This window comes from Lissotriton vulgaris, chromosome 10, assembly GCF_964263255.1.
Source record: "Lissotriton vulgaris chromosome 10, aLisVul1.2, whole genome shotgun sequence".
Lineage (NCBI taxonomy): Eukaryota > Metazoa > Chordata > Amphibia > Caudata > Salamandridae > Lissotriton > Lissotriton vulgaris.
In genome coordinates this window covers 99,036,845-99,060,832 of record NC_141698.1, presented here as the reverse complement: position 1 = coordinate 99,060,832, position 23,988 = coordinate 99,036,845, and the positions used below count along the sequence as shown (strand labels likewise).

At 46.3% G+C, this 23,988-nt stretch overlaps 1 protein-coding gene across 7 annotated transcripts in view; it reads right to left on the bottom strand.

The window, feature by feature from the left end:
• MAFK (MAF bZIP transcription factor K) overlaps positions 1-23,988 on the bottom strand; it is a 133,190-nt gene that overhangs the window by 39,325 nt on the left and 69,877 nt on the right. Inside the window, exon 1 of one of the 7 annotated variants that reach the window (XM_086940604.1) lies at positions 11,241-11,376. The exons of 5 other annotated variants lie outside the window; for them this stretch is intronic. Coding sequence is in view for 1 of the 2 variants with exons in the window: in XM_086940601.1 (XP_086796727.1) it covers positions 2,408-2,420 (13 nt within the window). In the remaining variant the exon portion in view is untranslated. Of the gene's footprint in view, positions 1-2,407; positions 2,429-11,240; positions 11,377-23,988 lie in introns of those variants that run through there. One more of the 7 variants, XM_086940601.1, reaches the window with a different exon arrangement.

Sequence of the window (23,988 nt, the reverse complement as noted above, 5' to 3'; positions counted from 1 at the left end):
CCTTTGTATCTACAGAACCCCCGTGCATGGGTTGATGCAGGGTGCTTAAATATTTTTTTAAACAAATCTTTGAATCTTTCGTTGGATCTATGGAGGATCCAAAATAGCACAGAGGATCCACATAGGGAATCACGGATGTCATGTTCAGTGATTCGCACTTTTTACGCTGTTTGTGTCCTACCAGCACCCGCCACATCCTCTCACTGGACTAAGAGGATGCTTCACTTTCCTGTTTATATTGCCTGCAATTTTCTGTGACACTTGTGTGCGAATGATTGTGGACAGTTAGCAACACATAATGGTGATGCAAAATATATTTTCAGTCATGGCCATCCAATCATATTGACCTTAACCCCAGTGTCGATTCAAATATGTGGATCACACAATGAAAGACTACAAAAAAATTATTTCTTATCTAATCAGATTGGTTTCATTTTCAAATTCCACAACCTCGGACCTGCGGATAAGCAGGTATCTGACAGTCAAGATGTCTTTATCATCATCCCATTGAGGCCTACCCAGCTCATGTTTGGAATGCAAGTGCAAGTATCTAAAAAACTATGGAATGGATTAACAACAAAGCACAATCGTCTCTTGTTTTGACTAATGTTCTATCTTTATTTCATATTGGTGTAATTCCATTCAGGAGTTTTTGGTACTGTGGAGAGCAGAAATGCAGGTGGGACTTAAAATGATAACTAACTGTGACGGATCTGCATGAAAATTGAAGCAGTAAAACTCCGCAGAATACCCTAATTTTCGGCACAATTTAATGTAAATTTGTCAAAAGGTGCAAATGTTATTAGCAAATCAGAAAAGCTTTTTTCAAAGTGCAACTTAACCATAACATCCCTACTGCCACTCTGTGCTATATCATACATGCGCAGCAGTGGTGAGTCAAAACCAGAAGAGCATGGCCTTTGGACAGGCCTTGTGCTTAACCCAGCAAGAGTGTGCATCCAATGCCCTGCGCTTGTGATCAGCAGGGGTTGGCCGCAGGGACTGGCCTGTGGCAAGCCAGCTAATATCCACCATCCACACAACACGCCGTGGACGGAGAACAAGAATGTTTGCAGAAGTAAAACCTCCATGCGTAGAGCACAAGGGTAACACAGCTACATGTTAAAGAAACCAATATTTTACAAGCATGCAGAGAGGGAATGTGCTCAATACACCAGAGTGAGAGACAAAGCATGCGGAGAGGAGACTTGACAGAGAAAAAAGGTGGAAGAGACCTGAATATTACGGATGTGGATGGAGAGTGCACATGAACACTAAGAGTCTGTGTTAAGATTCAATGACTGCAATGAAAATATGTGGAAAGCAAGTAGAGATAGAAGGATGCACAAACAGCGTTTGCCTTCTAGAGGCGTGAGTAGAAACTACTTGCTACTAGATGACTGCGTGAAGTGGCACATCGCAGGAGTGTTTGGCCCGACACTGGCACATCAAATTGTATTGTACGTGTGTCTTTGTGAGAAAAAGAGTACTTGCTTCATACATAGGTCTAGATAAAACACAGATGCTGGGGGGTGTGTATATAAATGGCACATAGCTATCACTAATGAGTGCAAAAAGAATAGTTTCCAATCTGCACATGCTAGCTTGTATGTTACAGATGATGATGAGCTTAATGAAGGTGGGAATGAAGGTGCCTTAAGGTTCCATGGCTTTGATAACTAATAAATTCTGTGAGCTTAATTCCACTTTAACTAAACATATGTCATGCCACTTGTATGGTCATCAACTAACATCACACAACCCTTCTAGTAGTCAGGTAACAAAAGGTTCCCTCAATTAGGTTTTTTCAGAGAATAAGCATTTACGAAGTTGACTGTCTTGAACCCGACAGTTTATACAGCTTAGGCAAGACAAGGGGATTGCCAGAGAGGTTGTTTCCCCATCACATTACATTCCCACCCTTAAAGATGAATATCGATCTGTGGTAGGCTGTTCAAGTCCAAGGTGTTAAATCTAGCCACAGCTGGTCAGTCCTAGTCTCCTCAGCTGCTTAAATTCTCTTTGGCCGAACGCTGCGAGCCATGTTGGAATTGCAAACTAATGAATTGGAAAGGAGTTCTTGCTCAGAAAGTATGACCTCAATGCAGCCGTATGCCTCATCTGACGGCTTTATGACCACCATGCAACACACTCGCCAACTGCCCAGGGATGGCTAACAGGCAAACAATACACATTCTAACAAAAAAAAAAGCACAGCACCATTGTACAACAACGTGACCTAAATATAAACCTTGGCCAACCCACTTATATACCATTCTCACAGCTTGCAAGCCAGCCGGAGAACCACGAGCAGAGCCAGGCAGGCTGCCACCAACCTCACTGCACACCAGTGCCTACCCTGTGAGCGGCACATGCAGTCAACAGCACTCGCTCGAAATCCACTAACCTGGTAAGATCATCTCCTTACTAAGGAGAATTGCAAAGATGGGTGTAATTACCACCAGAGTCCCTTGGGGTGAGGCTCAGATAGTCCACATTCCACCACCAGAGACTCAGGCAGTGCTCCTGGGTGGGAAAGCGGCCGGCGATAGTGCGGCATCATGGAGGCGCTGCATCTGGGCGGAGGGCTGGCACCGGCTGAAGGAATTCTGCGCACCACGCTCCAACGTTCTCATTTTCACAGCTGTGTCATGTCACATACACTCTCACTGTCTAATCATTCATGAAAAAGCCAGCCCAGGCATCTCCGGCAAGGTTTCCCTGCGATGGTTGCCATGGGAACATTCAGAAACTAGCCAACCTGGAGACAGTAACCATGGAAACAAAGCAGCCCAAAAGCAACAATGCCTTCAGGTCACAAGCGAACAAAGCACTGGACCCTCGAAGAGTAAACACCCATTCATGTCATGGCCTCTTTGTGAGTGTCAGTGCAGAAACAGAAGATTGCTACTGATCTAGTGAAGCGAGAGATATGGGACGGAAAGGGCCTTGTTATCATCCAATCAACCTCTCAAAAGTGAATCAAGGTCAATAAACGTGTCATTTACCTGCCCACAAGGAAAGGCTTCCTGGATGTTGGTTTCCTCCAAAATCTGCCAGTAGTGATAACAGAACCACAATAAGTAAATACCATCACTCTGGCACCTTACATTTCAAAACATGCCGGAATTATCATTGCTATTCTTTTGTAAGCGCTTTTTCAATATAACTTGGCGCTAAGAATACAGGAGAAAGGATATAAACCTGGCATAAAATAGCAAAACAAGTGAGCATAAAGGGGTGTGAGAACAAGTCAAAATTGGCAGTGTAACGACGTGCCAGAAAGAGGTCATTTCAGAGCTTCGCTGCCAGAAGACGAAATCCCCGCCTCCCCAGCTAGCGCATTTATAGCTGGGGTCTTCACAAAGAAGGGTGGCACGTTCACAAGATGCTCAAAGTCCTCTGCCAGCAGTTGTTGGTTTGAACAAGCACCCATTCCATTCCATAATGGAGGAATACAAAGCCCCACCATCATAGGTAATAACTCCATGCAGCTGGCAACATAACATCTTCGTTCTTTGGAGAGCCAGTGGACTGGAGTATTTTAGTAAGATTGAAATATGAATGTATTCTTGTGTAATGCAACTGGTGCTCATGTAAAGCGCTCTAATACCATCGGGTGGAGTTCACGCTATATATAAAGACTGCAAACCTCAACACTAGGGTATAGATGGGCTGATGACGTATGTATTGTGTTTCTCATAGAGTGCAGTCTGCACCAATCCGGCTTTTTATCTTGGTCCTCGCTCACTCTCTAAAGGCCGTGTCACTGGTCCAGCTCACAAATAAGAAATCCGAGCAATAAAACCACAGAAACCCAAGATATATTTTCACCCTTTCACAGTGACACCTCAATGGTTGGCTATGGCATTCTGCAGAGGACTGAACTAGCTTTCAGGTAATTCAAGTTTCCGTTGCACATCGGAGATTATATACTTGACCATTTTGAATTTAAAAATGTTTATATAGCGCTCTACTACCAAGCGGTTTCTTGGCGCTTTTGGACTGCAAGGAGTGACAGGAGCAGGGGGGATCAAACCTTGTAAGCTTTGGAAAAGAGCAGAGTTTTGAGGCCCTTCCGGAACTCAGTGTAGGAGGATGTCATCCGGAGTTCCGTCGGGAGGGAGTTCCAGAAAGCAGGAGCGAGAACTGCAAATTTCGTTCCTCCGGCCTTTTTCTTTCGGAAACGGGGGGTAGTTAGCAGGGCCAAGTTGGTAGATCGAAGCTCTCTGCCAGGTATGTAAGGTTTGATGGCGGAGCAAATAAACTCCGGGGCGGTGCCCATTTTGGCCTGGAAGGTGGTACAGCCAAGTTTAAACAAGGCTCGCTCTTTTACCGGCAGCCAGTGCAATGCCTGCATTAAGGGGGTAACCCGATGGAATTTGGGCAGACCGTGGATCAGGCGGGCTGCCTGATTCTGCACTAGCTGCAAACGGTGAATAGCGTAGGCTGGAGCGCCATTGTAAATGATGTTGCCGTAGTCAAGGCGCGAGAGCACCATGGCCATCACTATAATTTTTAATGCAGGCAGAGAGAAGAAACGAGAGATCTTCCTAATGGTTCTCAGGGAAAAGAAACAGGACCAGGGCCGTTTCTACCATTAGGCAGGACTAGGCGGCCGCCTAGGGTGGCAAAAGGGGGAGGGCGGCAAAAACCATGAGTTTGGGAAAATCCCCTTGAATGGCTCGAAAGGCATTGATTGGGTAGTGCTTTCACGTTCACATCACATTTGGTGCCAAGGGCTGGGGCCATGCGCGCCATATGCGACTTCCGATCGGTTTCGGACCTCTGAGTGAGGTAAGAGTGCCTCGAACTTCCGCCCGGGACTACTCCCCCCAACCCTCCAAGAGTCCAAATCTCTTCTTGTCAGTGGAGCTGCCAGTCCGGCTCCGGGGCGCAGATTTCCGTGAAGGATGCAGGCCTAGAAGGATGACGAGGTTAATGAGACGCCGCTGCAGTAGCTGAGCTCACAGGTACTTCCTCGGCTTGTAGGCCATCATTTTCCATCTCCTCCTGTTGAGTTTTGGGGTTCATGATCTTGAAACTGACTATTTCGAAGACTAGAAATAGATTACCTAAAGTTCTGTGTAAAATAATGCCTTAGCTCTCGTCAGGCACGAGCTGCCAGGATACAGGAATACATTTCCCCGGTGACGGGAATGGGCTGAATACAGGCAGGTAGCCGAGCTCTTTCAGAAAGGTGGGAGAACCCTTTTCCTCCTACAGCTCCACAACCAGTGACATGTCACTCCCAGAGGCCAGAGGCAAGGCCTGACTGGACTCGTTTCATTCTACAACATTTCTAAATGGTCTCCATAGACAGGAGGAGGCACGTGCCTTCCACTCCTTCCTCCCTCTCCCAAAAAAATGATTCCTCTCCCTTGAGTTCAGTGGTATCATCCGCCACTTTTACGACTTTCTAGGACTGTCACCTAACGCCATGTTGGTAGGACGCCAGTCCTGGGTTTTATTTTATTATGGTATTTAGAGGGTATGGGAAATACCGGGCAATTCGTAATCATGCCCCAAGTGGGCGTGTGTTCAAAAGTCCAAGCATATTTCGCCAGGTTGACTGAGAGTGGCACACAGGATCAGGGGCACTTACCAGTCAGGCAGTATTGCTAGTGCAGTTGGTTCGATGTAAAGATACAGTACTCTATATTGAAGAATGAAATAATATTACGGTTGTCAAATGAAAGCTCAGGGTTGGAAGGTGCTTGTCCTTCAAATATCAAGTGGGGATGTAACGATGTGTGTTATGTTTTTTTGCCTCAACCATTTTATTGTGTTACATCACATTCCGTGGCTTGGCGCTGTTTCCTGCGGGTATTGGAATGCCACTGAACTTGACATACCATTGTTTGAAACTGTATGTCTTTTGCGAGTGTTAAAGTAACATGAGTGCAGCCTTGGAAGTTCTGTGTGGTGTTTTTCTGTAAATGGGTGGGTGTGCTGAATGAATTCTCTGCAGTGGTCCAAGTGCATTAAAAAAGTATGAGAACTGTGATGATGCGCAATGGAGGCAGGGGTAAGTGAGAGTAGTAAAAGGGAGGGGGCGGCATTTTTCAATTCTCGCCTAGGGCGGCAAAACACCTAAAAACGGCCCTGAACAGGACGAAACAACCGAGGAGATCTGTGAATGAACAGAAAGTGAGGAATGGAGAAGAATACCAAGGGTTTTGACCTTGGGAACTGGGAGCGGGGGGGCACCAAGTGAGGAGGGCCAATGGGAGGGGGACCAGGGGCTGCAACCACCTCCAGTCAAGACTAACTCAGTCTTGTCTGTCATCTGAGTTGTCATTGCATTTTGTTAATATTCAATTTAAAGTTAATTTCCTTTCGAGTCCAACAAACTTCAAGTACATCAATAGTCCCTTTCCCCTTTCTATTCCTGAACTTACTATTCAATCACTACACTTTAGTTTCACTTGTGTATTGCTCTTGGGGCACGAGTCATTGAACTGTCCCCGCACTTGAGCGCATGTGGCTGGTTTCATTCTCCAGCCTTCCCATCTTACCCTCTAGGGGGCTATAAGGGAGATGGGACGTGGCGTTAAGGCTAGAGCTGCTGACTTTGGAATTGTGGAACCAGGTTAGAGTCCCAACAACACTTCAACCTCCTGTGCAAATCACTTAATCTCCCTGTGACTAAAATAAATACACCTGACCTTGTGTAATGTAGCTGGTGCTCATGTAAAGTGCTCTGATTAGCAGATTCACGCTATATACAACTGCACATAAATAAATAGCCTGGGAGTAAAGAGGACATTCTTTACAGGCCTGTTATAGCCGGTTCTTTGTCCTCTACCCTGCCGGCTCCACACAGCCTATAGGTCCACTGCTTCAGCCGACTGTAGCATCTCCAGGCCTGGACCGCTCATCCTCATGAGCTAGGAGTCATCCTGCTCCGTGGCTGGCCAAAAGCAGAGGGCCTGCCCTTCCAGAATTCAAGGGGCCTTCACTTGCTGGGCAGCGCCCACCTGAGCAATTCCAGGGGAACAACTCCTTCACACAGCCACCTGCCCCGGTATTCTTGTTGATGTCTGTTCTCTAACAATATGGGCTACCCGCCCATGGGGTCACCAGCCACAGAATCTCGACGAGCCATACTAGCAAGAACTCCTGCACTGAACTGAATTCTGCTTTATATTACAAAAACTTGTAGAACCTCTGTGTGCAGAAAAACAGCTCACCCTCCAAAAGGGGGAGCAGTCCAGCTATACAATAGGAACACGCTCACTCAGTAAAAAATAAAAAAAAGAACAGTATCCTTCGGATACAAAAGCAATCATTTGGGGGGGTAAACCTGCTTGAAAAGTGTTCCAGATAAGGTTTCTAAAGCTACCTTTGGCATGACGGACATACATAGATACACATTATGGGAAAGTAAAGTGCTCTCCCTTGTCTTGATAAAGTGCTCAATATTATCTTGATTCTCCGGATAAACGGGAGCAATTTATTTTGCCCATGATGTGTACCTATATAAATAAATCATACCAACAGGTGGGCTTTAGAAACCCTACCTAGAGCACTTTTCAGGCAGGTACATCAAACCTTAATGACAGCCGCTCTTGGTTTCTGCTGGGCTCAAATCTATGGTGAGGAATGCCTGGTTCAGAAGGGAGTCCATTTCATGGCTGCTAGGTATGCAGCAGCCGATTGACTTTGAGGAGTTCCTGAAAAACTTTTGTGATAAATTAAGAAAACTTGAATCTTGGGGTGGAATATTTCATAAACTTGAAGTAAGCACATCAGTATCACTGGCAAAGTGTTTGTCTGGAAAGGGAGCAATGAAAGGAGCTGCCGCTTAGGTCACAGGTTTGGGGGGAGAGCTGATGACTGCTAAAGAGATCAAAAGACTATTTAACTAGGACAGTAGTCCTGCAGCACAGGCATCCTCCAAGGATCTGTATGCTTTTGGGTTCTTCCCATCGACTGGAAGTTGTCTCACATAAAGGACCGGATTAGAGGTTTATCTAAGAAGCATCTATTCCTGGAGGAGAAGCTATCACCTGTGACAACTGGCTTCCAGGGTGGAGTATCCTCTTTAGATTAGAGGTGGGTGAGTAACTAACAGCTCAAGTCGTAGAGGTGGGTGAGTAACTAAAAGCTCAAGTCGTATGCCCGAGTCTGATTCAGGTAACGCTCCAAATGGACCATCAAGCCCAAAAGGAGCCACATTTTCACACACACACACACACAATCTAAACCTATGCACCAAGAATTGAATACAATATATTGAACTTTGATGTAAAAAAAGGGTGAAAAAGAGATACACTGCTAGTGGTTGGATTATACATTGTGAAACCAATGCAAAACCAGAAAAAATGGGCTCATAATCCCAGCTTCCACGCTTCACAGACTTGTGTGAATTAATGCAAATATTTGATTTCACCAAACCTCCTTTTTTCCGCTATTGCATACAAGAGTACCTCCAAAATCTTGAGTTCAGAATGTGCAATGAATACAATGCAATACTTAGCCTTCAGCTCCATTTCAAGCTCGCACTACCACTGCCCCAAGTTCAGGATGTGTGCTGTACAAAAACCTTGAGATTGGTTTAACAGACTTTGATGTTGCTCTATCTGTAGCAAGAATCAAAGCCATATATAGGGTATGCATGACAACTGACTTGACTCTTAGTTCTACAATGGCACAGGGCGGGAGGGGAATATTTTTAAGTTGCTAGTTCTCCTTGAAAAACGTCACTATTAATAAATAAATTTCGATGCATTGATATATATAATCTGATGCACTAAGGTGAAACTATTACGCATGTTAAAGAAGTACACTATTTTTAATGGTGAAGAGACGATCATATTTTTATATGAGGATTGTTGCATGATTCACAAATATTCTCATGGCTCGGCGTGTGCAAAGGCTCTTAGACCAAGCCAGACCCTTTCTCAGCTCTGCCTCGATTCTTCCTGTTAATTTGTTCGCTCACTCATCTCTCCTTCAGATTTTATAGTTTTTTTTTTAATTTTCTCTTGGCAGTAAACTGTCTAACTTAAGAGAGCCAGACTCTTCACGCATACAGATCATCCCAAAGTTTTCAAGACTTGAACTCCACCTCAGAAAATACAGAAAACTACAACAAATTCACCCTACTCCAGGAATAATATGGTTAATCTCTTTATTACTGAAACCTGTCCCTGACCTGGAAAGATTAGATGCCTACAACTGGCCACACCAACCAACTGGGTAACTTTTTTACATTATCCTTTGAAAGTTTTACCATACGTTTACCACTGGTAGGAGATTTCTGTTTAGGATCACCATCACTTTTATCTAAACCACTTGTGCTTATTTATTTATTTATTTATTTATTTTTGATATTTGTAAAGCGCATACAAAGGCCCTTGGGCGTCTCGGCGCTGAGTATCTGACATGTTTACCCTGAAAGAACTAGACATGATTTATTGATTAAACAGCCAGGTCTTAAGTTGTTTACGAAAAGACCATAAGGATGGACTGGCCTTAATCACTTGTGGCAGAGTGTTCCACAACTTAGGGGCTGATACCAGGAATCTTCTGTCACCCCATGAGACCGTTTTTGTACGAGGTATCACAAGATCACCTGAGCAAGATGAACGTAATGTTCTAAACGGACGATAAGGAATCAAATTGCGGATGAGATGTGCTGGTCCTTGATTATGCAATGCCTTGTACACAATGCACAGTGCTTAGAGCTGCCTTGGTAGTTTGCAGCACGTTAAAAAAAGAGAAATAATAAAATAACAAGTGATTGCTTGAGGAATCTGCAAAGCATATCTTGCTGGAGAGGGAAACACTATTTGTCTGTAGCAATAGTTCATCCTTCGAGGCATAGTCTCACTATTTTCATTTACTATTGAAACTGGATAATTCTGCACATAAAAGAAGGGATAAAAGACTTAGGACCTGGTCACGAGTTTGTCTGGAAACAAGGGGTTATTGATCACACCTCAAAAATAACAATACCCAATGGTATGTTATTCACTGAGCTTGATAAATAGATTCTATTGGAATTTCGAAGTTCAACGCACCAAAATCTGCATGGTTCAGCAGATTGCATTCACATTTCGTCCGCTAAATTTCGGAAGGTTTGACTTGCTGAAATGTAATGAAGGTTGAGGTATTTAATACATACGATAATTACTGGATGCAATAAATACCTTCCAACTCATAGATCCAACACGTGCGCAGAGGTTTACACACAGGTCATTAGACACTGACCCACTCTTAATCAGGCCCTAATTAATCTAGCACAAGATGTGGTATAACGGCCAGAGCGGACAACTTTGGAGCTGGGAGACCAGGTTCAAGTCTTGGCGTCGACTCAACATTCTGTGACTCTGGGCAAATCACCTAATCTGCACGCATCTAACAACAACAAAAAATGAAAGTGTCTTGTGTAATTTAACTGGTGCTCGTCATGTAAAGCACTCAATACCTTTGCGCTATATAAACAGTAAAAAAATAAAAATTAGAAAAAGCATTTCTTTCTGGAAACAATACAGCTATTTACCAGTCGCCGTCCAGTTTAACTCTTTCAGCATCCAAGGAGGGTGGGATGGGGTGGTTTTGGAGTGTGATACTGAAATCAAATTTTTTTAGTTTGAGGAAGGTTTTCATTTCAAGTAATCTCCTTGAAGTTTATATGAGGTATTTTGCTTGTTTGGAGGGTGAAGAGGAATCTAAGGAGTGGGTGAATTAAGAGGTAAACCTGTAGAAAAGGTTCTCCTCCAAACGTATCCACTCCAGATGCACAGAGGTCTTAAATGTTCCTTCAAGACAGGAAATTGCATACGATAGGGGAAATAATAGGCAAAATAAAGGGGGCCCTCTGCAAAATGTCTGCTTTACGCCCCTGGTAAGAGGATTTACCTCAGAAGCAAGCATCTGTTTGAGACTACAACGCTTTACAACATCAACAGCCCTCGCGAAAGGTTTATTATCCTCTGTAGTTTCACATGCTTTCGATGTTTTCCCAGCAAGTACCGGTCACCTTTTAAGAACTGAAGTGAGGGCACTCTTTCCAGATTCAGAAGCTACAATAACTAGTGTAATATTGCACACACGAGTCTCTACAGGAAGGAGCAGTAAAGCATTTTAATTCTGGGACAGAAACGCCGAGTTGCAAAGTTTCCAGCTGCCGTCTATGTCGTAGTCGACCCAGCCCCCGTTTTCCTAGCCTCAGCACTCCCGTCACCAAGGCTCCCCTCCCTCCTCTCCTAGGGGGCTCGTTCCACGGTTACCTTCCTCCGACCACAGGACCCTGGCGCCGAGCTCAGCTCCGGTGCGTCCATGCTCCTGAGCCCCGCACCGCGGGCCTGCGCCCGTCAGGTGTCACTGGCTGCATGTTAACCACGCAGAGGAAGCGGTCACCGCCCCCTCCGGCGCGCGCGCGCGCCCACCCACACAGCGGCGAGGCCCCGCAGTCACTCCATGTGACATAGCTATGCGATGAGTCACCGGCTGTTTACAGCCTTCTGCAGCTCGCATTCCCACAGACTCGGCGGGCGCGCCCTCCCTGTGCACTGCCCAGGAACCCCAGACTGCGCCTCTGGTGGGGAGGGAGAGGGGTGGGAAGGGGTGCCAGAGGCAGGCTGGCGAAACTTTGGGGAGACAAATTCGGATTACAGAAACGGTTCAAATACAAGGTTTATTTTAAATTACATAGCCCACAATGTGCCCAGATGCAAAGCGCCTAAGGTAGGCAGATTCTGACGCTAAATAAGGACTGCCTGTCGTGTGCCCCTACTATTTTACGCTCGCGCTAACGCTGCTATCAATTTAGGATTTCTAGTTCGCTGATTTTGCCCCTCATCACATATCTAGATGATCAATGCAACCCTTTGTGAATATACTTTTACATGATGACAGTGTGTCAAAGCCAAACGTCCACTATTACAAGTGGACAAAAACGTCGTACTCCTGCCAATCACAAGACATTTCCCAAACGCTCCAGCATCATCTTCCAATTAAATTCTCTATATTCCAGTGAAGTTGGGGCTTCACCCTGTAAGGAGGACACTGACGCTGGCTTCTGTGATCAGGTGGCACTTTATTTCAAATCTGAATGATCGCCAGAAGAGCGTCTTACTGCAATCGTGCTCTGGTCGCCTCTGACACGCGAATAGCTCCCCGCGCATGCACACAACACTCGCGCTCTAGTTCTAATGTGCCGCGTCATTCGCTGCCACGAAGAACTAGAGCGCAACACTACATATCTCCCCTTTTTATATAAACACCAAATAGCTATGAGTTCAGGGGTTCAATAGTCCTCTACTTCAAAATCTCTGAAATGAGCAGGTCTGACCACCACTCTTCCAGCACGTGTACGTCTTACCGGTGTGGAGGCTTCTCGGACACCTTCATGTGCAGGGCTCACCACTCCCTCTTTCTGTTGACTTGGTTCACTTCTCATTGGCGTAGCGCCCCTTTCTGTTGGAGTCTCCTCCACACTCGGTTCCTCAAGATCTTCTCTCTCTACGTGCATTCCTTCTTCTTCTTGGCCTTCACCTCCTGCAGTCATTCTTTCTACGCCACTTCTCGGTCTTTGATCTCGTCTGTCTTTTCCTTCCTCCGCGGGCCACTGTATAATTTTATTGATCTTCGCCATACGATCTTGGGACCAAACTTTTCCATCACTGAGTAGTGCAGCTCTATTGTATACTTCTTCCACTTGCAGGGGTGGGCTTGCTTTCTCCCTTCTTTCTTAGTACGGTCAGCTTGATTCTCACCCATTCCCCTCTCTCCAGAGCTGTTTCTTTCACATTTCTCCTCCTGTTGTAGTGCTCAGTGTATATTTTCTGGGCCTTCTCCAGATTGTGCTGGACTACGGCAGGTGACCATTTTGCTAGTGACTGTCTTCTCTCTCCAAATTACTTTGTCTTTCGTGAAAGGGTGCCTGCCTCTCAAGATCTGGAAGGGGCTGTACCCTGTCGAGGTGGGGGTGATTCTGTACGCCCACATCATACTCTGGATTTCTACCTACCAGTCTTTGCCTTTCATTATGGCAACTTGTATGGATCCCATTAGGACGCAGTTAAATCTTTCCACCTGTCCGTTGCTTGCTGGATGGTGCACCGAAGTGTGTTTTGTTTTTATACCATTCCTTTCAGTATATCTGTACCACTTCTCAGATGTGAATTGCGGGCCATTGTCGCTCAGGATCGTTCTCGGGATCCCTTCTCTTAGAAACACATAGGTGAGAAACTTTATCACCGTATCCGAGTCCATTTCTTCTTGCACATGAACTTCTGGCCATTTGGAGTATTTGTCCACTAAAACACACAGGTATTTTGCTATTCCTTGGTTATCCAACACCGGCCCTAGAATATCGACTGAAACATCTTCCATGGGGTTGCGTGGCTGGTCGAATCTTCCCAACGCCGGTCTTAGCGGTTTCAATATCTTGTCCGCCCCTTGGCACTGGTCACAGTCTCTCACATGCCTTTCCACTTGAATATCCATTCCCGGCCACCAGTACATTTGTTTCACCCGTAGTTTGGTTTTCACGATGCCGAGGTGACCTTCGTGTAGCTTGCTCAGCAGGAGCAGGATCAATTTCGTAGGGGGCACCACTTTGTCACTGCGATACAAAAAGATTCTAGAGTCGCTTATCGATAGCTCCTCCCGCACCTCATAAAGTTTCCTGAGCGCTTCTTTTAGTCTCTTTTTCTCAGGCCAACCCTTGATTAGGCAGTGTTTGACTTCTTTTAGGTCTTCATCCTCCTCATACGCTTGCACCCATTCTTGTTTGCTGATCACTCTTTCTGAGTCTTCCATCACGGCTACCATCTCTTCACTCTCTGATGAAGAATTGGGCGCTTCCTCCTTGGCTGAGGCTCGACTGAGGTAGTCAGCCACTTTGTTGCGCGTTCCTGGTATATACTCCACATCATATCTGTACTCTAACAGTTTCAGGGTCATCTTGGCTATGCGTGGGGTGGCGGTGGCATGCACGCTCGAGGTGAGCACTTTGACCAGTGGTTTGTGGTCGGTTTGTAACCAAAATCTCGTGCCCCACAGGAATTGTCGGAACTTCCCCATGGCCCATGTCACTGCCAGCATTTCTTTCTCAATCACGCTGAATTTCTGTTCCGTGGGAGATAACGCTCTGGACACAAAGCTGAGGGTCTCTACTGTGTTGTCTTCCCTCTCTTGTGCAAGGACCGCTCCTAGACCATTCTCGCTGGCATCTGTGGTCAGTATGGTTTGTCCCAAGGGGTCATGTCCATGCAACGGCACCGCTTGGCTTATGTCCCTCTTCAAGTCCTCAAATTCTTTTTGTGCTTCATCATCCCACTGGAACGCAGTCTTGTCCCTTATGAGCTGTCTTAATTTGTGAGTCTTCGTGGCAAAGTGCTGGACGAACTTGCTATAATATTCGGCCATGCCCAGGAAGGACCTCACTTCTTCTTTACTGACCGGCGCTCTGGCTTCGCAGATCGCCTTCACATTCTCTCTTTTTGGGGTGATCCCCTGTCCTCCTATCTCATGTCCCAGGTAGGTGACCGACGTCATGCCCAGCCTACACTTTTCCCATTCGGCTGTCAGACCTTGCTCTTGTAGCATGCTCAGTACTTTGTTCAACTTCCTGTCGTGGTCTTCTCGGTCCATCCCCATAACTAAGATGTCATCTTGGAAGGATTGGATGCCTTCGACGTCCTTGAATAGGCGGTGCATTAGCTTTTGGAACACCGCTGCGGCGGACGCTAGCCCGAAGGGCATCCTGCGGAACTGATAACATCCGAATGGTGTTATGAAGGACGTGAATTTCCTGCTTGATGGGTGTAAGTCTATTTGATGGTAGGCGGATGCGAGGTCAACAGTGGAGAACCATTTCACTCCTCTCGTTTTGGCTAGCATTTCTTCAATCCTGGGCAACGGGAATTTCTCTACAATCAGGCATTTGTTTAGCTCACGAAGATCCACACACAAACGCAACTTGCCATTTGGTTTTCTGGCCACCACCTACAATTCTATTGTTTATTTCCCCTGCACCAGACATCGCCCTCCCTTATAATTATCTTACACAAGTGTCCCTGTGTAACGTAACTGGTGCTCATGTAAAGCGCTCCAATACCTTCGAGTCGAGTTCGCCCTATATAAATCTGCAAAAATAAAAATAAATCTTCAATGCATCTCGCAAAACAACCCTTTTTTCGATAGCGGAGAAGCCCCTATACATGAACATGGTCAAGACCGAGATTCGGGGGCTTGGAGGAACACAGCCAAGACTGACATACATTTGACTGGCCTCAGAGCTTAGGTAAAGCTCTACGTGCCTCAATGAAAGTAAGTAATTTTTTATTTCTTGATTAATTAAAATCATACATTGTCAAATCATAAAAAGCCTCGATAAAAGTAGTCTGTGAATTATTTACATTCCAAATATTTACTCCACAAGTCAAAGCAATCGTCTAAGGCATCATAATATACAGCTTTCCACGCTTCATGAAATCCTGCTACTACTCAAAGACAATGGGTGGAGTTGACAAGAACACTAGGTAATGGCAGGAATAGGCTGGACTGCTTGCATTTGTAGAGAGGCTGCAAAGGCTACAAAACCAGCGGCATGGAATGTGGGGAAGACTCCAAACACAGGATCATATAAACAGCCTTAAAATTACTCCACCGGCTAGCTACCTGTTGCCAAAAGTTGTTGGGAAGGAAAGTCTTCTGCAAGGTTCTGAAAAGCGCTACCCTATGTTGATTTCCTGGTAAACATCTGGAAAATAGCTGTAGGTTTTTGATTTTTATCTCTGTGAACAGCACAATTACTCATGTCCACTCAGGGTCTACCTGTTTACATGGACTGTGACCATAAACTTTGGCTCTGAAGTCGACAGGACACACAAAGTGTGCCCCTCTTTACCAAGGCAGTGGCAAAATGACAATGGTGGCAGAATTAATCTATACATAAACACACTAAGAATGGCCAGCTCCTGGCCTATCTTAGTATGTTTATGTTAAGATGTAGAGGACATGTAGAGAGACCCTCGTGCATGCCTTGGTAACATCTAGACTGGATTATGCTAATCTCCTCTACCTGGGTAGTACGGTCAGCAGTATTAACCGTCTCCAGGTGCTGCAGAATGCAGCAGCCAGGCTGGTGCTAAGGCTCCCGAGACGTACCTCCTCTAAAGCGGCCTTAAAATCTCTACACTGGCTACCGATCTGTCAAAGGATCAAATACAAAGCCCTTTGTGTATGCCAACGTATCTTAGGAGGCAAAGCACCCGCCCCTTTGAACAGCCTTATTACCCCCTACAGACCAGAGCGGCTGCTTAGATCCTCCGACACTGGCTTGGTCACTGTCCCCAAAATCCGCAAAGCCCGTATGGGTGGAAGATCGTTCCGTTTTCTCGCTGCCAAGAATTGGAACGCACTGCCGATTGATCTACGCCTGGAACCCTCTGAGCCCAAATTCCGCAGAGCCCTCAAAACACATCTGTTCCGCCAAGCACTGCCCTAGCTCTTCTTCCTCCACTTTTCTCCCTTATGAAAGCAATTTTTAGCGCAGGGACACGCCGGTGAGCGTAACTAAGCGCTTTATAAAATTCCAAAATAAATAAATAAAGATGACCAGGTCTTGTTCCTCTGTCACTCCAGTTCTGTACACCAAAGTCAGGGGTTTGTGTGTCATTTGAGGTTATCAGGTTCTCAGAACCCCTTTCAGAGGGCCACGAGGCAAGCACAGTTTACTGAGCCCCAAACTTAGGCTTTGAGGCCTTTTACTTCTGATGTTCCGGGGCCTGCCCTACTATAGGTTCTGAGCAACTGGGCCAAGTACCCGTTCAGCATTAGACTCTCAGGGTTAACATAGTCCGAGCAGTCCAAGGTTCTCTCTGGATACAAGGGAGTGAACATGAGCTCACAACTCTAGATTTGCGCAGCAACAGCAATAAATCAGTGGCAGCAAAATACTCACTTTTATGAAAAGAAGTATTTTTATTTCTATCACTACTTAAACAAAGGAAAAATACGACATTTATGACCAACTACATAGGCACTCTAAGGTCAGGGCTCCAGTGTTTCTTGAACAGTCCCCCGGCTCCCACTTCCTTCTCGCAATAGTGTTTATGCCCCATTCGCTACAGACAACATCTAGGGTGAGCCCCACTAGGCGTCAGAGTCCAGTCTGATTTTATTTTAAAGTCAATGTTCCAGCACCACAGCACTAACTCGCAAGTAAGTTCCTCTGGGACTGATTGGCCCGAAAACAGTCATCATACCTGCACCTGCAGACTTGGAGCGTCCGGCGTTCCAGAGGGTCTTCCACCCACAGGCACTTGGAGCAGCAGCAGCAGCTGAATCAGGTGAGTTTCGCCGCACATGTCTATGGCAGGCTGCACTCAGCAAGTACACAGTTCCTCACATGCCGTCGCAACACAGAAGTGACTGGAGGCTCTTTGCTGCTCCTCCTTGCAGAGTAAGTGTCCGATGTGCTCAGGCGTGGGGCGTGGTGGGTGATGCTATGATCGGTAAGTGGGCCCCTCACCTTGACGATGGTGCGCAGGTGCTCCCACAGCGGCCTCACTACTTAGGCAGGGGTGTGGATCTGGTTGCATGTCTTGTCGCTCCCGGTAACCACCTCTGGCACACAGTATCATTGTATTTTCTCTGTAAATGTGCTCTAGCCTGTTCGTCATGGAGAAATCCTCAGCAACAGACCCCCCTAGCATATGGGGTTGCATCTCATCACTACACACAGGTTCTGGCCCGATAATTGTAGCAATGAACATGGCTCAAGTCACAGCAGCTCTTCTCTGGCATATAAGAGTCATCAACTTTGTCCTGCACATGGGCAATGACCCGATCAATGCAGCAAGCATGTCCTTGCAAAGGGAGTCCACTCGACAGGGTTCCCCACTGGCCATCGCTCCCTCCAACGCTCTCTTCTTTCTCCCAGGGCACTCTGGTCTTGGCAAGTAGGCAGGCGCTGGTGCTCCAGTGCAGGTGGTCTTGGATTCCCTGGTTGATGTCTCCTCACCCAGCAGGGAGCTTTGCAGGCCTTGGCTCCCAATCCTGGTCACAGGCAGAAGTCTTGCAGAGCTTCCCCTCATTACACAGCCGCCTCTCTCACTGCTTGAAGGTTGACAATTTTTGGGGTGTCAAGCTCCACTTCTTATAGTCCAATCTCAGATACCAAACGTGATTTAGAATCTAAGGGCATGATTTAAAGTTTAGCGGCCCAGATACTCTGTCACAGCGGTGATGGATATCCCGTCCACTGAAATATAAACCCCATAGGATATAATGGGATTTATATTTCAGCAGACGGGAAATCAGTCACTGTTGTGACCGAGTTATCTGTACGCCAAGATCTAAATCAGTTCATTAGTCTTTGAAGTTTATGTTTTGAAGTGCCCACTCTTCTGCCCTCTGTTCCTCTTGAAAGCAGTCTGTCAACAGCAGGAGTGACTTCAAAGCTGATAGCCCCACAACACTGTCCATGGAAGTGACTAGAGGACACACCTGGATGTCAGCCACAGTGATACATGTATCAAAAGGTTAGTCCAACCCTACTCTTTATGATTCTCTTATCAGCCCCATCGCCTTCCTGATACATGTGCAGGCCTGTTCTTTGAGACCTCTCAATGTATCAAGTAGCACCCTTTGAAGTGTACAGGGGATGCCTGGCTCTCCCCTCTCCATTAGGTGTCCCACTCAGCATAAGGAATCCAGCAATACACACATCTGTCTGGGGGGGATTCTCTACCTCTTCTCCAAGTTTCATCAATGCAGGTCTGGGTCTACCAAAAAGTAAACCAGGCCCTCCATGTATTGTACCATTCACCCATTCACAGGCACACCTACACCCAGTGCCAGTATAGTCTGCACACACTGTACTGTATGCTTCATGTACTGTACCACCCATAGGCAAACATACATCCAGCACATACATTAAACATGCACGCACTGCACAGCATCCTTCATATACTGTACCACTCATATGCACACATACATCCAGCACACACATTTACCATGCATCCACTGCAAAGCACTATATCCTTCATGTATTGTACAACTCATAGGCACATGTACATCCAGCACATGTATTCAGCACGCACGCACTGCAAAGTGGTGCATTAGCCCTGTAATGTACCTTTCCAGGCACACATTCACCCAGTGCAGATAGTCCACTTTTGCACTGCGCAGCACTAAACATTAAACCGATGTAGGCCAAAGTTGAGTTTAACACACAGCAGTGGAACTTTAACAGAGTGAGCCTGTAGGCCTCACTCTAGCGACACAGGTTCAACAAGACTTGCTCACTCCTATTGATCACTACATGGTTTGCTGCCACCACCGCACTCATACTGCTTTACTCCTGGTGAAGACAGTAGCCTTCCACCACTAGGAGGATAGCACTTTGGACGCCCCTCCCAGTCCAACAAGGCAGCAATACATGAGACAGGCTTATGTCATGATTCGTGTTGGTCTTTGACAACACAAATTAGCATTACGGATCCAGACATCAGTACTGTTAGGGCACTCAGGGCAGGGTGCATGTCCATTACCACACTGAGGACTTTTTCATCCCAACAGATGCCCCTTCTGTATCAAAACATCCCAGACACAACTCCTAACCTGGACAGATTGGGTGGTCAGATCGGTAAAACCAACAGGAAAGTCCACCTGCATCCCCAAGGCTCAATTCAGCCCTGTGCTCTACAAGAAAGTCAAACCCTTGAAAGAAACAGATCATCTCAACAGCTTGGGATTCTACCTGTTAGACATCTGGTCTGTAGTTGACAGAGGTAGGCACCCTGTCTAAGTAGGGACCACAATCCTAGTCAGGGTAATTCACAACACATTCCCAAATTATCCCCTGCTCACCCCCTGGTAGCTGGGCACAGAGCAGGCATGCTTAACTTAGAAGGCAATGTGTAAAGTATTTCTGCAATAACCCATACAACGACACAGTAAATACACCACAAAAAGACTCCACAATAGTTTAGAAAAATAGAGAATATTTATCCGAATAAAACACGATCAAAACAATCAAAATCCATCAAGTAGAAGTCGAGATATCGAATGTTGAAGAATGAAATGCAATAAAGCACTTAGAAGCAGCTGGCGCAAAAAAGGTTACTTCAGGTCACGAGGGACCGGTGCAAATCCGAAGTTCAGGCCGACCGCAATGGAGTGTGGGCCGGCTACAAGGACCCACTTGGGCCGCTGAGCACAGTAGCTTGGATTCTGGGGCACAGTCTGTACGGTGAGGCTATGCGTTATCCGGCGTCAGTTCCGAGAGGCTGTGCGGCGAAGCTGAGCATCGTCCAGCATCGGTTACGAGAGTGGTTAGCCGTGCCGATAGGCTTTGTGCTGCGTCACGCTCGATTTGGCAGAAACTCAGCAGCAGAACCCACTTCTGAGGCCTAGAACCTGGAGGAGGCACCTCGCACAAAGGTGTAGGACTCCCAGAAGGTAGAGTCCAGCAGCACCAGCAGTACTGCAGGAAGTCTTTTGTTTCCCTGAGACTTCAGAAACAAGAGGCAAGCTAACAAGGCCTTGGAGATCACTTTGGAGAAAAGGCAGAGTCCAGCTCTCCTTCCAGCAGTCAAAGAGCAGCGAGCAGCAGGGCAACAAGTAGGAAATCAGTCCTTCCAGAAAAAACAGACCAGTTCAGTCCTTTGAGCAGCACTGCAGTTCTTCTGACAGATTTGGGAGGGTCGGAGACCCAGTACTTGTACCCATCTGTGCCTCTGATGTGGGGGAAAATTCAAAGAGTGGGTTTGAAGTGCACGAGCACCCCTTTCAAGCCACTCCTGTCTGCCAGGTTCTCTATGGCGATCACCAGCCTAGATGTCCCGTTGTAAGCCCCCTTTACTCCAGTCTGCCTAGGCCAGACATCAGAATGCAGAATTATGCAGAGGGGTATTCAATCACCCCTGGCCTTCCTGGGTTTATGGCTGTCTGGGAGGAATGCACAAATGAAAACTGTCACCCCGTCCAGATGTGAATTGAGGACAGGCTGGAGGTCACATAGAGCAAAGTTAAGAGCACAAAAATACCCACTGCCTGAAAGTGGCATTTCTGCACTAAAGTTGTGCGTTTCCTGCGTGGCCCATTGTAGTTTTACCTGGGTTAGCCTAACTGTGCATGTTTCAGCCCTAATTTTTTATTGCTCGTTACTACATAAACACACCTGCTTTTGTGCCACATTGTACTTTCACACGGGACTTGCATATGATTTCACGTTCTGTTCTGTTCCTGGGATTTAGTCTGAACACCACCAAGGTTGAACAACAATGGCGCTTGTTTTTCTTTCTGGCCAGGCACTAGCACCTAGACATAACACAGGAATGCAGCTGTAGTCTATGTGCAAGCATTTCCTGTCGTATAGATGAGTCCTTGAGCCAAAAACAATAACGCATTGAAAAAGAGTTCTGAGACAAGAGCACTGCGCCTGCTGAGATGTAGAACGTTCATCTGTGAATGCTAAGGTACGGGGTCTGCCAGTAATCCCAAAGATCTCTGATATATAATCCTTTAGCTTTAGTAGAAAGGGAGGGGGGTTTAGGTTCTTCTGTCCTATAAAATGACAGGGTGTTTTATGGTCTAGGGATACGTATAATGCATTTCAGAGCACAATAGTTTAAATAAATATTCTAAACTTCCTTTGTGTATCCTGGTTATTTTATTGTGGGCAAGTGCGAAAGGGTGTCTCCTGTTACCATCCCAGAGAGGGTCGAGAGTGTTGTGTTTCGGACTGCCAATTCACTTGTTTCTCTGGTAAGGTTAGGAGGGCAAGTGAGGCACTATATATAGCGAGATGGACTTGGACTCAGATACTGAGGTGATATGGGGACTCAGTCCCTACAGGTTGATGTTCTATGATTCCAAGAATAGTTCTGTTCCAGAGCAGAATCCCTGCAACTCTAGTAGTGTTAAATCCTACCTTACCAGCAAAGCACAGTTATCACTACTATTTCACCCACCCAAAGATGATAAAGCTACTCCCCTGGGATCCGGAATTACCACTGAGTAGCAAGTAAGAGAATTTCTAATGCTGGTCTTTAAGGGGGCAGGCTTCACCGAAGTGGAAAACAAAATAGGCTGTTCTTCACTACCAGGACATTTAAAGCATACAAGCACGTCCTTCCCATTGCTTACATAGTACTCTGCCCTCTGTGTTGCCAAGGGCCATCCTTAGGGGGAGACTTGTATGTAATAAAAGGGTGAGTTCAGGGCTTGGCAAGTAGTTTTGCCTGCCACATCATAGTGACAGCGAACTGCCATGGCAGGCCTGAGACATGGTTAGGGGGTTACTTACGTAGGCAACACAATCAGTGCAGCGGGGCCACTGGTAGCATTTAATATACAGGTCCCGGGCACCTGTAGTGCACGTTCCTAGGGATTTATAAGTAAATGAAATGCCAATTGTGTACAATCCAATGTTAGCATGTTTTAGGGGAGAGAGCACAAGCACTTTAGCACTGATTAGCAGTGCTAAAGTGTGCAGAGTCCTAGAGCCAGCAAAAAAGGGTACAGAAAATGGATGGAGCGAGGAAGGCGAAAAAGCTGGCGGAAGACCCTCCACAGGCTCTCAAGTCGAACACTTCCACTTCACAGCCATTTTAGTGACTTATAATCCGTTAGCATCACAAACTTAGTCCCAAACAAATAAGGGCAGAACTTAGAAAGGATCACTCTGTGGGAAACCACTCCTCAATAACCATCCAGTTCTGTTTTCTGCATAGTAACCTCCTACTAATAAAGCTTACTGCATGCTCTCCACCTTTGTCAAACAATTGAGCAAACACCACTTAACTCTTTTTCAGAGGCATCCATCTGTACAATGAAAGGCAGACTGTAGTCAGATGCTTTCGGTACAGGTGTAGTGCATTGTGCTTTCTTCAGTTCTCAAATGCTTTCAGGCACTCCTCAGTCCATATCACATTCCTGTGGTGCTTCTCAGAGGACAAAGCAGTCAATTGGGAACTATACTCCATGTGATCCTGTAATACCTGGTGAGTCCTAAAAAGGACCTCACATCAGTCTGGATAGAGGCACTTCCCACTCCATCACAGGCTGAAACTTGACATTCAAAAGGAAAATCCTCCTGTTCCCCAGCTCACGCCCAAGGTGGTCTACAGAGGACTGCCCCACCTGACACTTGGTTGCCTTGATTAGCAGTTTTGCCTCGTGTGTCTTAGCCAACACATGTCCTACCTGTCTTAGGTGGTTCTGCCACGAATTGCTGAACACCGCAGTGTCATCCAGATAGGCCACACAGAACTCTTCCAGGCCTGCAAGAACATGGTTCACCAGGTCCTGAAAAGTTCTCAGGAGCATTCAACCTAAAGGGCATCACCTTGAACAGACACAGCTCCTCTGACGTAGAAAATGAAGTCTTCTCATTGGCATTTGGTGTCCAAGTAATCTGCCAGATCCAAAGTAATCAAGTACCTTACAGTACCTAATGACCCACAAGCTTATTTTCTATTTTAAGTGGATGGGCATCTGTTTTGGTTACCTTATTGAGGATTCGGTACTGCACACAGAACAGCAAGTCGGCAGACCCTTGCTTTAATACTAGAACCACAGGACTAGACAAAGGACTAAGAGATCTCTCTATTCGTAAGGCGAACGTTTTGGCAACTTTCGCCCTAATTCATCCAGGAAACAATTCAGACATTCTGCCCTTTACTAGCAGACTGTCACCTGTGTCCATGTCATGAACACCCACTGGTGTCAACCCTGAAGTCAGCGAGAAGAGGTTGCCATCCATCCCAACACAACACCACATTTTCTCTGCTCCTCAGGTGTTAACTCATGGGCCAACTGAATCCCTTCCACAGTGCCATCCTTCATTTCACTATGCAGCAAGTCAAAAGAGGATCATTGTCGATCTCCAATTTCTATGCCATAGCCAAGACATTCACAGTAGAATCTCTCAGCAGGTAAGGTAAGGCTTCAGGGTGTTCACATTGAAACCCTATGGTGTTCCCTCGTGGCACCTGTGGAGACCTCAGAAACCTTCTG